The 13456-nt window shown below is 43.8% G+C and overlaps 1 protein-coding gene across 6 annotated transcripts in view; it reads right to left on the bottom strand.

The window, feature by feature from the left end:
• EDA (ectodysplasin A) overlaps nucleotides 1-13456 on the bottom strand; it is a 178300-nt gene that overhangs the window by 18076 nt on the left and 146768 nt on the right. For 5 of the 6 annotated variants that reach the window (XM_077284947.1, XM_077284945.1, XM_077284942.1 and 2 more), the window contains exon 3: nucleotides 3433-3462. The exons of the other annotated variant lie outside the window; for it this stretch is intronic. In XM_077284947.1, coding sequence (XP_077141062.1) covers nucleotides 3433-3462 — 30 coding nt within the window. The remainder of the gene's footprint in view (nucleotides 1-3432; nucleotides 3463-13456) is intronic. 6 annotated transcript variants of the gene reach the window in all.

Below are 13456 nucleotides of genomic sequence, written 5' to 3'. Positions count from 1 at the left end.
TTATTTTTAGATTCTGTCTCTCACAGGTGAAGTGCACTTACGATAAGAATTACAGACCTCTCCATTCTTTGTAGATGGGAAAACTTGCAAAATTGGCAGCGTATCAAATACTTATTTTCCCCACTGTAAATACATTAATAAGTCACCATAAAGCACAAAATAGAGACATTATTACAAATGTAAGGATCCTTAAACCACAGCTAACATGCTTGTTGACAGTGTTTAGAATTTCTTTTAAGATTTTGGGATGGTAAAATAAAACCACATAAAAGTAAATTACATTTTTGACGCTTGCTAAACAGCAGGAATTGTGTATACATACACACGCATTCCTTAACATTGAAATTGCAACACCAAGCACAAGAAAAAAAGTTGTTTCTAAGTTATAAAAGCACAGGATGGCTAGACATGCTAACAATATGCAAATTAAGAAAAAAAAATGGAAACAAAATTTTCAAAATATCTTAATTTAGTTACTTTTCGGTCTTACAAGCTGCATATAGTGGCAAAAGCAACATGGAGGCTGACGTTGGGCTGAAAAACTGCTCCGTGGACACTTACATTTAGTTGTGATGAGCGAGTGTACTCTATGCTCTGGTGGTCTCCGAGTCTTGGTAACTGCTCAGAGATTTAGTTTTTGTTGACTCAGCTGCATGATTTACGGCTGCTAGCCAGCCTGAGTACATGTGGGGGTTGCCTGGTTGCTAGGGAATCCCCACATGTATTCAAGCTGTCTATCAGCTGTAAATCATGCAGCTGAGGCAACGAAAACTAAATCTCCGAGCACTTACAAATACTCGGAGAGATCACCAGAGCATGCTCGGGAAAACCCGAGCAATGAGTATACTCGCTCATCATTAGTGAAGACCCCTTCATAGGGTTGCCCATGTGGTCTCCAGATCAATCTCCGGCTATTAATGCATAAAAGACAAAAGCAGGACTCATTGCCGAATAAGATAAACCTCAAATCCAGCCTCCATTGCCCTCTTGTTCTGATAGCCTTTGAGTGCAGTGGTATGAGGTTGATGAAAAATTACATCTGGCTCGTAGTCCGATGTCATGCAAACTTCTACTGATGGTTTGTTTAGACACGATCACCTTATGCTCTATGTGTGATGTGTAATTTCACTTGCAGTACAAAATGGATCACTATGTGCCATTCTCCAAATCGCACAAGACCATGTAGGCAATGCCACAAAGAGGCATTCTTGAGGGAACGCCACACCAGTCTAACTCCTGGGATTATGGTGTGGGGTGGCATAATGTAGAGTAGCTTTACGCCTACTGTCTTCATTCCAAGTACACCAACATCTCAGTGTTAGGCTACGTTCACATTTGCGTTGTGCGCCGCAGCGTCGGCGCCGCAACGCACAACGCAAACAAAAACGCAGCAAAACGCATGCACAACGCTGCGTTTTGCGCCGCATGCGTCCTTTTTTTCATTGATTTTGGACGCAGCAAAAATGCAACTTGCTGCGTCCTCTGCGCCCGGACGCGGGCGCCGCAGCGACGCAAAACGCAAGTGCGACGCATGTCCATGCGCCCCCATGTTAAATATAGGGGCGCATGACGCATGCGGCGACGCTGCGGCGCACACCGCAAATGTGAACGTAGCCTTACATGTGGTCATGGAACCAGTGGTATGGTAATTTCTCCAAAGTATACCATGAGGCATTTTTCAATATGACAATGCCAGGCCACGTGGCTTGAGTTACTCTGAGCAGCCTTTGTGGCCTAAGCATACTGCCATGATCTGCAGTGACTATGGACTTGGCTCCCATCAAGCACATCTGGGACGTCATTGGTTAATAATTGCGGACGGAGCTGCCAGCAGCAGATCTTGATAATTTTTGTGCTCAAGCTCATTCAGCGTGGCAGAATATTCCTTAGACAACCATTAATAACCTCAGTGGTAACATGCCAAGACGTTTATTTCCGCACGCTGCGCTCACACTGAAGAGGTTTTGAAAAATTGTTTCCAAAAATTGTTTCCATTTTTTTCATCATTTGCATATCAGTAACATGTCTATGCTTCCTGTGATTTCCAGAATTCCACAATTTTTCCTTCTTGATGTTGCAATTTCAATGTTGAGGGGTGTTGCTGTTCAATACATGATAAATTACCATTACATATATTTAACGTATATTGTGTAATAATACACAAATTAAAACTTGCATGAAAGCTTAACTATGACAGCAATGCAGCCTTCCCTGAAATATACAGGTATCTTGGTATTTGCAATAATATGGGATGACAAGTTTCAACCAAATAAAGGAAAGTTACTGTTCCTGGGTTAACTTACAGGCAGGCTAAATGAGTAAATATGGGGAGTAAGACCCAGGAGTGTATGAGTATAGCATAGGCTGCTCGCATCGGAACTACGCCGACCGCCATATTGGAACACCCAAGTTATGAGTATTCATATCCCCCGCCAAGCCGCGCGGCACCGCTCATTGGCTGAGCGCCCTGGGATTCAAATCCCGGTGGCACTGCTCATTGGCTTAGCGGGCAGGGGATTTGAATACCGGGGCGCTCAGTCAATGAGCGGTGCCGCACGGCTTGGCGGGGATATGAATCCCGGCCGCCATATCGGAATACTCAAAACTTGGGTGAATCCCTCGCCAAGCCGCACGGCACTGTTCATTGGCTGTGCCGCCCGCCGACTGAGCCAATGAGCAGTGCCACGCGGAATTCAAATCCCCCGCCAAGGAGCACGGCACCGCTCATTGGCTGAGCGGTGCCGCGTGGCTTTGGCAGGGGATTTGAATCCTGCGCCACTCATTGGCTCAGCCGGCGGCAGCTCAGCCAGAGAGCGGTGCCCCGTGGCTTTGAGCGGCATGGGTTTCAAATCCCCCGCCAAAGCCGGCTGAGTCAATGAGCGGTGCCACGCGGGATTTGAATGCCCCGCCAAAGGTGCACGGCCAGGGGTGACTCAGCCAATGAGCGGTGCCGCGCGGCTTTGGCGGGGGATTTGAATCCCACACCAAAGCCACGTGGCACCGCTCATTGGTTGAGCTGCCCGCCGGCTGAGCCAATGAGCGGTGCCGTGCGGGATTTGAATCCCTCACAAAACCTCAGCCGGCGGGCGGCTCAGCCAATGAGAATCCCGTGCCGCTCATTGGCTGAGGTCAATGACATTGACATTCAACAGGGATGTTGGAAATGGCAAATGGTGTGACATGTCCACTGCTCCTGTTAGCACCACTAAGGATACACAGATGTTCATTTTACCGCACTACCGATGCAATAGCATTGGGCCTATTTCTATTACTATTAATAACAATGGATATTACAATGAAAACAATTGAGTCCGAAAGTCTAAATAACGTCAACAGTAGTTTTATTACATAGGCATCCAATGCAAAACAAAAGGAGTAACTCATGTTTAGGATGTCTGCATGTAGCCCATTTCCTAGCACATTCACACTTACCCTTTTTCTTGCTCCTGCCTGAACCTGGATCTGAAAAGAGAAAAAGAATGAGTCACGGTAGCATCTAATGCGCATAGCCACAATCTTTGGGTGAATCCTTTTTCAAGGGAAAAATATTAAAGAACATTTCAAAACTGATTTCATATTTACGTGGACAAACCTTTATATCGGAAGTAGTAGTATGCTTAGGGCATAGTGGTATAAAGTAGCGCTGTGCATATGATCTGTGATTTAGATTTAGAAATGGTCAGAAATGGTCACTGTGAAGAATACTTGAGACATAATTTCATGTCAATCATTTGTATCCTATTTGGCATGGGACTATAAACCCTCCTTCCTTTGTGCAGCTGTAACAGGACACCAGGTGGTCAAGCCTCAAAGGGCTGTGACAGATCTCTCACCTTGAGTAGGCTAAGCTCAGGACAAAAGGCTTGCTTGCAGTACAGTCCATGTGGTGTAACCGCTTTTTTGAGACAGTTGTATCATAAGGAGAATATGGGCATATTGTATGTCTTGGTCACACACCGGTTCAATTTTCGAGCTCTTTTGAAAGGACCGAACGCCTTCCAGAGTCTCGATCCGTTCTAGGACCACAGGGTGGATATTTAATAAAAAAAATGATGCAAAGAACGAACAGATGATGTACATATAGATTTGGGTACAAAATTCTTAAAGGAAATGATCCGCATAGTGGTACATGTACAGTGAGGGAAGTAAGTATTTGATCCCTTGCTGATTTTGTAAGTTTGCCCACTGACAAAGACATGAACAGTCTATCATTTTAAGGGTAGTTTAATTTTAACATTGAGAGATAGAATATCAAAAATAAAATCCAGAAAATCAAATTGTATAAATTATATAAATTTATTTGCATTTTGCAGTAAGAAATAAGTATTTGATTCCCTACCAACCACTAAGAGTCATGGCTCCTACAGACCAGTTAGATGCTCCTAATCACCTCGTTATCTGCATTAAAGACATCTGTCTTACATGGTCACCTTTATAAAAGACTCCTGTCCAGACTCAATTAATCAGTCAGACTCTAACCTCTACAACATGGGCAAGACCAATGAGCTTTCTAAGGATGTCAGGGGCAAGATTGTAGACCTGCACAAAGCTGAAATGGGCTGCAAAACCATAACTAAGATGCTGGGTGAGAAGGAGACAACTGTTGGTGCAACAGTAGGAAAATGGAACAAATACAAAATGACAGTCATTAGACAACGATCTAGGGCACCATGCAAAATCTCACCTCGTGGGGTATCCTTGATCATGAGGAACGTGAGAGATCAGCCTAAAACTACACGGGGGGAACTTGTTAGGCCATGTTCACACTTTGCGGTTTTTACCGTGGAACCGCGGCGATTTTGATGCTGCGGGTCCGCAGCAGTTTCCATAGCGTTTCCATTTACATGTAAACCCTATGGAAACCGCAAACCGCTGTGCACATGCTGCGGGAAAAACCGCGCAGAAACGCAGCGGTTTACATTCCGCAGCATGTCACTTCTTTGTGCAGAATCACTGCAATTCTGCACCCATAGGAATGCATTGAACCGCTTACTTCCCACATGGGGCTGTGCCCACGTTGCGGGAAGTAAGCGGATAATGTGCAGATGGTACCCGGGGTGGAGGAGAGGAGTCTCTCCTCCAGGCCCTGGGAACCATATTTGGGGTGAAAAAAAGAATAAAAATAAAAAATCATGTTATACTCACCTCTCAGCGCTGCACGCGGCCGGCCGGTCAGAGTTGCTGTGCGAACAGGACCTGTGGTGACGTCGCGGTCACATGACCGTGATGACGCCCGGGTCACATGATCGTGACTTCACGAAGGTCCTTCTCGGCACAGCATCTTTGGAACCGGAGCGCCACGTGCAGCGCCCAGGAGATCGGGACGTCAGAGGGTGAGTATAACCAATTTTTATTATTTTTAACATTACTATTGATGCTGCATATTGCTGCATATACAGCATCAATAGTATAGGAGTAATCCCGCAGCGAAAATCGCAAAACAAACCGCGATAAATCTGCAGGGATAACCGCAGCGGTTTTGCCCTGCAGATTTATCAATTCCGCTGCGGGAGAACCCGCAGAGGGACGCCGCGAAGTGTGAACATGGCCTTAATGATCTCAAGGCAGCTGGGACCACAGTCGCCAAGAAAACCATTGATAACACATTACGCCGTAAAGGCTTAAAATCCTGCAGTGCCCGCCAGTTCCCCCTGCTCAAGAAAGCACATGTGCAGACCCGTCTGAAGTTTGCCAATGAACACCTGGATGATTCTGTGAGTGATTGATTGGGAGAAGGTTCTGTGGGGAGATGAGACAAAAATTGAGGTCTTTGGTATTAACTCAACTCGCAGTGTTTGGAGGAAGAGAAATGCTGCCTATGACCCAAAGAACATAGTCCACGCTCTCATGCATGAAGGTGGAAACATTATGTTTTGGAGGTGTTTCTCTGTTAAGGGCACAGGACTACTTCACTTCAATGGGAGAATGGATGGAGCCATGTACCGTAAAATGATTTAGAGATGATCTTTCAAGAATAGTGGATCTTAATGCTGTGCTTGCCAACAAGGGTTTTGCCACCAAGTATTAAGTCTTGTTTGCCAGAGGGATCAAATACTTATTTCTCACTGCAAAATGCAAATAAATTTATATAATTTATACAATGTGATTATCTGGGGTTTTTTTTTTAGATTCTATTTCTCAATGTTAAGATTAACCTACCCTTAAAAGACTGTTCATGTCTTTCAGTGGGCAAACTTACAAAATCAGTAAGGGATCAAATACTTATTTCCCCCACTTTATATCTGCTGGATAGATTGTATAGACTAGTCAGAAAGAAACAAAAAACAATATAATTACCCTGATTGAATGGTCTGAACATGAAGAATAATAGGTACTAAAAAACCTTTATTGTTTGTACAAATGGGTACATGGTGGCAACGAAGAGAGAGAACACACATATTAAAAATATAGAACACAAACCCAAAATGGTTCTAAATAGGATGGATGTAGCTGCAGGACTAGTTCCAGGAGAGAAAGTGATGTAAAACAATATAAGGAATATCAATAATCACCTCAGTCAATGTATCAGATCAAAAATGTAAGGGCTACTAACACTGGGTATCATGTGTGTATCGCACAAAGAAGTATACCAAGTTTATGGTGTTAAGTGAATTGAAAGTCAGTGACATGCTATCAATCATTGCACATAACCTTAATAATAATAATAATTTTATTTATATAGCGCCAACATATTCCGCAGCGCTTTACAAATTATAGAGGGGACTTGTACAGACAATAGACATTACAGCATAATAGAAATCACAGTTCAAGATAGATACCAGGAGGAATGAGGGCCCTGCTCGCAAGCTACAAACTATGAGGAAAAGAGGAGACACGAGAGGTGGATGGTAACAATTGCTTTAGTTATTGGGACCAGCCATAGTGTAAGGCTCGGGTGTTCATGTAAAGCTGCATGAACCAGTTAACTGCCTAAGTGTGTAGCAGTACAGACACAGAGGGCTAATAACTGCATGAAGTATATGAGAACATGATACGAGGAACCTGATTATGGTTTTTTTTTTTTAATTTTTTTATATTCATGATAGGCCACACAGGGATAGTTAGGTTAATGCGTTGAGGCGGTAGGCCAGTCTGAACAAATGAGTTTTTAGGGCACTCTTAAAACTGTGGGGATTGGGAATTAATCGTATTAACCTAGGTAGTGCATTCCAAAGAATCGGCGCAGCACGTGTAAAGTCTTGGAGACGGGAGTGGGAGGTTCTGATTATTGAGGATGCTAACCTGAGGTCATTAGCGGAGCGGAGGGCACGGGTAGGGTGGTAGACTGATACCAGGGAGATGTAGGGTGGTGCTGAGCCATGGAGTGCTTAGACCTATAATTAGTGTTCAAAGTATAGATACTGTATTGCACATACCCTATACAAAGTATTCACAATCCATCACCAATTGGCATATAGGGTGCATAGGTGTGTAATGTTATACAAAAACTGTGGGTATGATTCATACCTGGATCAAGACAGGTCCTGCGGTCACTGTGGTGCTCACACCAGGAGGGTGGGGAGATATGTAGAATGGCTAGTAGGAGCCAGGCAGCAAAGTTGTGTTTGACATAGCCGGGGTTCGGTCGGATCCGATGATGCCTAAACCGCCTCCCTAGGACAGTCTATTAAGGAGTTATCATCCATCATGGGTTCTGGAGTTTTTATTTGCCTAGGCAAGGGGATGGGGTTTAGGGTCAACTAACAGGGCAGGAGGGGAGTAATCCAAAGGGGATAAAGGCTAGTGTAAGGCCATATGGCCTGTCTCTGTTTTTCTTGCTGTTCAATTCGAAAGTGGCCCCCAAGGCGAGTAACAGGCTATGAAGAAACTAGGAACCAGCTGGTAGCCCATGCCCCCTGTGGCCCAGCACACACATGGTCGAACATCAAACCGGTAATTGACATTATCGGCTTATATTTTTTGTACTATCACTATTTGAATTTGTATATCTGACCATTGTATATGTATAACCATCATGTATGTAGTGTATCGTCTAGTGTGCCCTTAAAGCAATTAAATATATACCGTATTTTTCCGCTTTGTAAGACGCTCTGGATTATAAGACGCACCCCAAATTTTGAGGAGAAAAATAGGAAAAAAACTTTTTTTTAATTAATTGGTGGGGCTTCTTATAATCCATGCATCTTATTGCTTACCAGGGGTTGTGGCTGCGGTGGATCAGGGTCCCAGGGTCCTTGCTGGAGGCAGGAGTGGAGCATTGCAGCAGGCTGGGATGAGGGGGTCTGCAGGGGGGCTTCTGTGCTGCAGGCTGGGATGAGGGGGTCTGCAGGGGGCTCCTGTGCTGCAGGGGGCTCCTGTGCTGCAAGGGGCCTCCTGTGCTGCAGGCTGGGATGAGGGGATCTGCAGGGGGGCTCCTGTGCTGCAGGGAGGCTCCGGTGCTGCAGGGGTGTCTCCGGTGCTGCGGGGGGCTCTGTCAACATTTTGTGAAAGGCCAGAGCCCCCGGCAGTTCGTCCATGCTTTCCTGTGCGGTGGACTTCGGGAAAATGGCCGCCGGGAGGTGGCACATGCGCAGATGGAGATCTTGGGACCAAGATCTTGAGAGATGAGATCTCAGAGCTGAAATCTCATCTCCCGAGATTCCGGCGGCCATTTTCCCGGAGTCCGTCACACAGGAAAGCATGGACGCACTGCCGGGGGGCTCTGGCCTTTCACAAAATGTCACCAGAGCCCCCTGCAGCATCGGAGCCTCCAGCATCACCCTGGGCAGCAGCGGACAACCGCGGCAGTGGTGGAGGACGGCAGCAGACAACCGCGGCAGCGGTGGCGGGCGGCAGCGGATAACCGCGGCGGCAGACACCCCCTCATCCCAGTCTGTAACGGTAAGCGGTATATCCGCTTTGTAAGACGCAACCCCATTTCCCCCCCAAATTTGGGAGAAAAAAGTGCGTCTTACAAAGCGAAAAATAGGGTAATTTAACCTTGGGCTGCTCTTTTATCTCAATCTAGAAATCCACACGTCCATTTCTCGGCTTAACTTTCCATGCTACAGGGGCTGGCTTCTGTCCTCATGTAATCCCGTTAATGGATCGAGCTTATATCTATTAAGACACTGGTGGCAGTCATATCGGGCTGGCAGCACTCTGTTTCACAGGTGCTAGTGAATGGAGCCTCTCAGGGTTGTGAGTGTGGTGCCGCGTCAGCGTGGGCCACATTCTCTAACTCCCCGTGCCTCCTTGGTCCCGTGTGGACAGGCACTGTATGTTTAAAACTGTACCAAGCTGACAGTGTCCCCAGGGGGTGCAGAACGTCACTAAGGGAAGCCGCACTACGTGATGCTTCTGACATAATAGTGACGTCAGGGGGGTGGGTTTGTCAGAGTCACAAGTTTGGACACACAAAAACACTGCTTTTTTATCTTTCCTTTCTTAAACATTTTATAATAAAAAGTTATTGGAACCTATAAGTAAAACAAATATAGTATAATTGAAAACTATTTTATAATCCTCAAAGTAGCCACCCTTCGCCTAAGGACAGATTCAGATGACCGTAAATACTCTTATCAGAGATATATGAAATTTATACTGATCAGAATGTGAGCATAGTATGCTCAGATTCTCTCTGATATTGAGAAAAAAAAAATGTCTCCTACTCCATTCTCTGAGGCAGCGGAAATTGGACTGCACTCAGATGTCTAGGAAGAACTTGGCACTCAGATAATTAAGAACAAAGATGATTTATTTTCAATCCATAGTGAACATATGACATTTCAATCTCAGTTTAGACATTCTTCAGATATACGGATTGCCATAGAAGTTCCACATATAGGACTAAATGTTGAAACTACACTGCGTGCAGAATTATTAGGCAAGTAGTATTTTGATCACATGATACTTTTTATACATGTTGTCCTACTCCAAGCTGTTCAGGCTTGAGAGCCAACTACCAATTAAGTAAATCAGGTGATGAGCATCTCTGTAATGAGGAGGGGTGTTGTCTAATGACATCAAAACCCTATATAAGGTGTGCTTAATTATTAGGCAACTTCCTTTCCTTTGGCAAAATGGGTCAGAAGAGAGATTTGACGAGCTCTGAAAAGTCCAAAATTGTGAGATGTCTTGCAGAGGGATGCAGCAGTCTTGAAATTGCCAAACTTTTGAAGCGTGATCACAGAACAATTAAGCGGTTCATGGCAAATAGCCAACAGGGTCGCAAGAAGCGTCTTGGGCAAAAAAGGCGCAAAATAACTGCCCATGAATTGAGTAAAATCAAGGGTTAAGCTGCCAAGATGCCATTTGCCACGATGCCATTTGCCACCAGTTTTGCCATATTTCAGAGCTGCAACGTTACTGGAGTAACAAAAAGCACAAGGTGTGCGATAATCAGGGACATGGCCAAGGTAAGGAAGGCTGAAAAACGACCACCTTTGAACAAGAAACATAAGATATTTCTTGGCCCAGTCTTTTCAAAGGTTTTATGGACTGATGAAATGAGAGTGACTCTTTATGGGCCAGATGTATGGGCCAGAGGCTGGATCAGTAAAGGGCAGAGAGCTCCACTCCAACTCAGACGCCAGCAAGGTGGAGGTGGGGTACTGGTATGAGCTGGTATCATCAAAGATGAACTTCTGGGACCTTTTCGGATTGAGGATGGAGTGAAGCTCAACTCCCAGACCTACTGCCAGTTTCTGGAAGACAACTTTTTCAAGCAGTGGTACAGGAAGAAGTCAGTATCATTCAAGAAAAACATGACTTTCTTGCAGGACAATGCTCCATCACATGCCTCCAACTACTCCACAGCATGGCTGGCCAGTAAAGGTCTCAAAGAAGAAAAAATAATGACATGGCCCCCTTGTTCACCTCATCTGAACCCCATGGAGAACCTGTGGTCCCTCATAAAATGTGAGATCAACAGGGAGGGAAAACAGTACACCTCTCGGAACAGTGTCTGGGAGGCTGTGGTGGCTGTTGATCGTAAACAGATCAAGCAACTGACAGAATCTATGGGTGGAAGGCTGCTGAGTGTCATCATAAAGAAAGGTGGCTATATTGGTCACTAATTTTTTGGGGTTTTGTTTTTGCATGTCAGATATGTTTATTTCTAAATTTTGTGCAGTTATATTGGTTTACCTGGTGAAAATAAATAAGTGACATGGGAATATATTTGGTTTTTATTAAGTTGCCTAATAATTCTGCACAGTAATAGTTACCTGCACAAACAGATATCCTCCTAAGATAGCCAAATCTAAAAAAAAACCCACTTCAACTTCCAAAAATATTAAGCTTTGATATTTAGGTGTCTTTTGGGTTGATTGAGAACATAGTTGTTGATCAATAATAAAAATAATCCTCTAAAATACAACTTGATTAATAATTCTGCACACAGTGTATATACAGGATACTGCAAGACGAGAGAGTGGGAATACCACTATATGGCGCCCATGCTGTCTTCTATGGGAGTCTGAGTGTCAAGTTCTTCATAGATGTTATACTATGGATTGGACTCCTACTTGTGCACCTGCTTTCGGGAGTGCCGTGTTCTACTACCACATGCATTCAGTTATCAGAGTGCAGTCCGATGTTTTCCACAAGCTCATTGACTTGCATGGCTGAGTGCGATCCCAATATGTGATCAAATTTGGCCATTTAGTCTTTTTTCCCTTGACCGGTCTCTATCTGAGGGTAAAAAAAATTGGACATATGCACGGCCCCATAGACTAACCTTGGTCCGAATGCGATCCGATGTATTTATTATCGGATCACCCTCGGACCAAAAATACGCTCATCTGCAAAAACTAGGGTTAGCAAAAAACAGACGCCAGTTTCCCACATTTTAACATTAACTATTCAGAGGAGACTGCATGAATCCGGTCTCGATTGTACCGTGGTGCTTGACAGTTTGCAAACCTTTAGAATTATATGTATTTCTGCATAAATCTGACCTAAGACATCAGATTTTCACACAGGTCCTGTAAGTAGATAAAGAGAACCACAAAAATAAGTACAAAATGTTAGACTGTGTCATTTTATCATTGAGGAAAATTATCCAATAATTTATTTTAGTATCTGGCGTGAACCTCTTGTGCAGCAATAACTACATCTAAATGTTTCCAGTATTTGTTGATTAGTTCCGCAAATCAGCTTGGAGGAATTTTAGCCCTTTTCTCTCTACAAAACAGGTTCAACTGTTGATTTATTTCATGAACTGCTCGCTTCATTTCCTTACAGTGCAGTGGCTTTCTCATTCCAATCCTGTTATGCACACCATTATTGTTCAGTGCTCTCCTAATAAATGGAATCATGAGTATTAACATTACCAAATGTGAGATCTTTAGTTGCTTACAGGGTATATTAAATTCCTTTGTGACCTGGCAGCCTATAACATGTCTTGCTTCCTGGGGAAGGCAATAATGGTATTCAGTTCCTCCATTTGTACACCATCTGCCAATGTGGATTGATGGAGACCAAACTCTGTAATGATAGCTTTGTAACCTTTTCCACCCGAGGAGCATCAAAACCTCTTCTTCTGAAGTTCTCAGAAATCTCCTTTGCTTGTGCCATGATACACTTCCACAAACAGGCGTTTTCAATATTAAGCTTTGATAGATCCCTGTTCTTTAAATAAAACATCATCTGATTGTCATCCCATTGGTTGAAGACACCAGATTCTAATTTCACCTTATCTGCTAATCCTAAAGGTTCACATACGTTTGCCACTCAGACATGTGATATTGGGTAGTTTAAAAAAAAAACCCTGATAAAGTATCATGTCATTTTAGGTTAAATTTATGCAAAAATATTAAATTCTGAAAGATTTACAAACTGTCAAGCACCACTGTAGAATTTTTGCAAGAAAAGGACTAAAACAAATCACTTGCATTAACCGTGACACGCATACAATGGACATCAAATCAAATGGAGATGTGTCCTTTGCTCTGAGGTGTCTTAATTTGACATTTGTAGAGCTAACTGCTATGTCTATGTTGGATGCATAGAAGGTGAACAGATGAAAAGTAATTTGAAAGCAGCAGCGGTGTAAAGAGGGGGGTAGGGGGTCGAGTTGAATGATGTCCCATTCTTGTCTGATACAGCATTCTGGCCACGTAACAGTCCTTATGTCTTTACTGGAGTTTTCATTTGATAACCAAATGTTTTCTACTGGGTCTGGACCGCAGGAGAACGGATCATCACCTGAACTCTTCTTCTGTGAAGCCACGTTGATATGATGGATGCAGTGTGTGGTTTGGCATTGTCTCGCTGAATTATGTAAGACCTTCCCTGAAATAGACATTGTCTGGATAGAAACATATGTTGTTCTAAAATCTCTATATCCTGCTCAGCATTGATAATACCTTTCAAGATAAGAAAGCTGCTCATGCCATAGGCACTAATGAAACTTCATACCACCAGAGATGAAGGCTTTTTAACTATGCGCTGATAAGGTAGAAGGTCACTCCTCTGGAATTTGTAGTTTTAATTAATTTGACCACAGAAGTTT

This window comes from Ranitomeya variabilis, chromosome 2 (genome assembly GCF_051348905.1).
Source record: "Ranitomeya variabilis isolate aRanVar5 chromosome 2, aRanVar5.hap1, whole genome shotgun sequence".
Classification (NCBI taxonomy): domain Eukaryota; kingdom Metazoa; phylum Chordata; class Amphibia; order Anura; family Dendrobatidae; genus Ranitomeya; species Ranitomeya variabilis.
The sequence above is the reverse complement of the archived record's forward strand: the minus strand, read 5'-3'. Positions and strand labels throughout refer to the sequence as shown.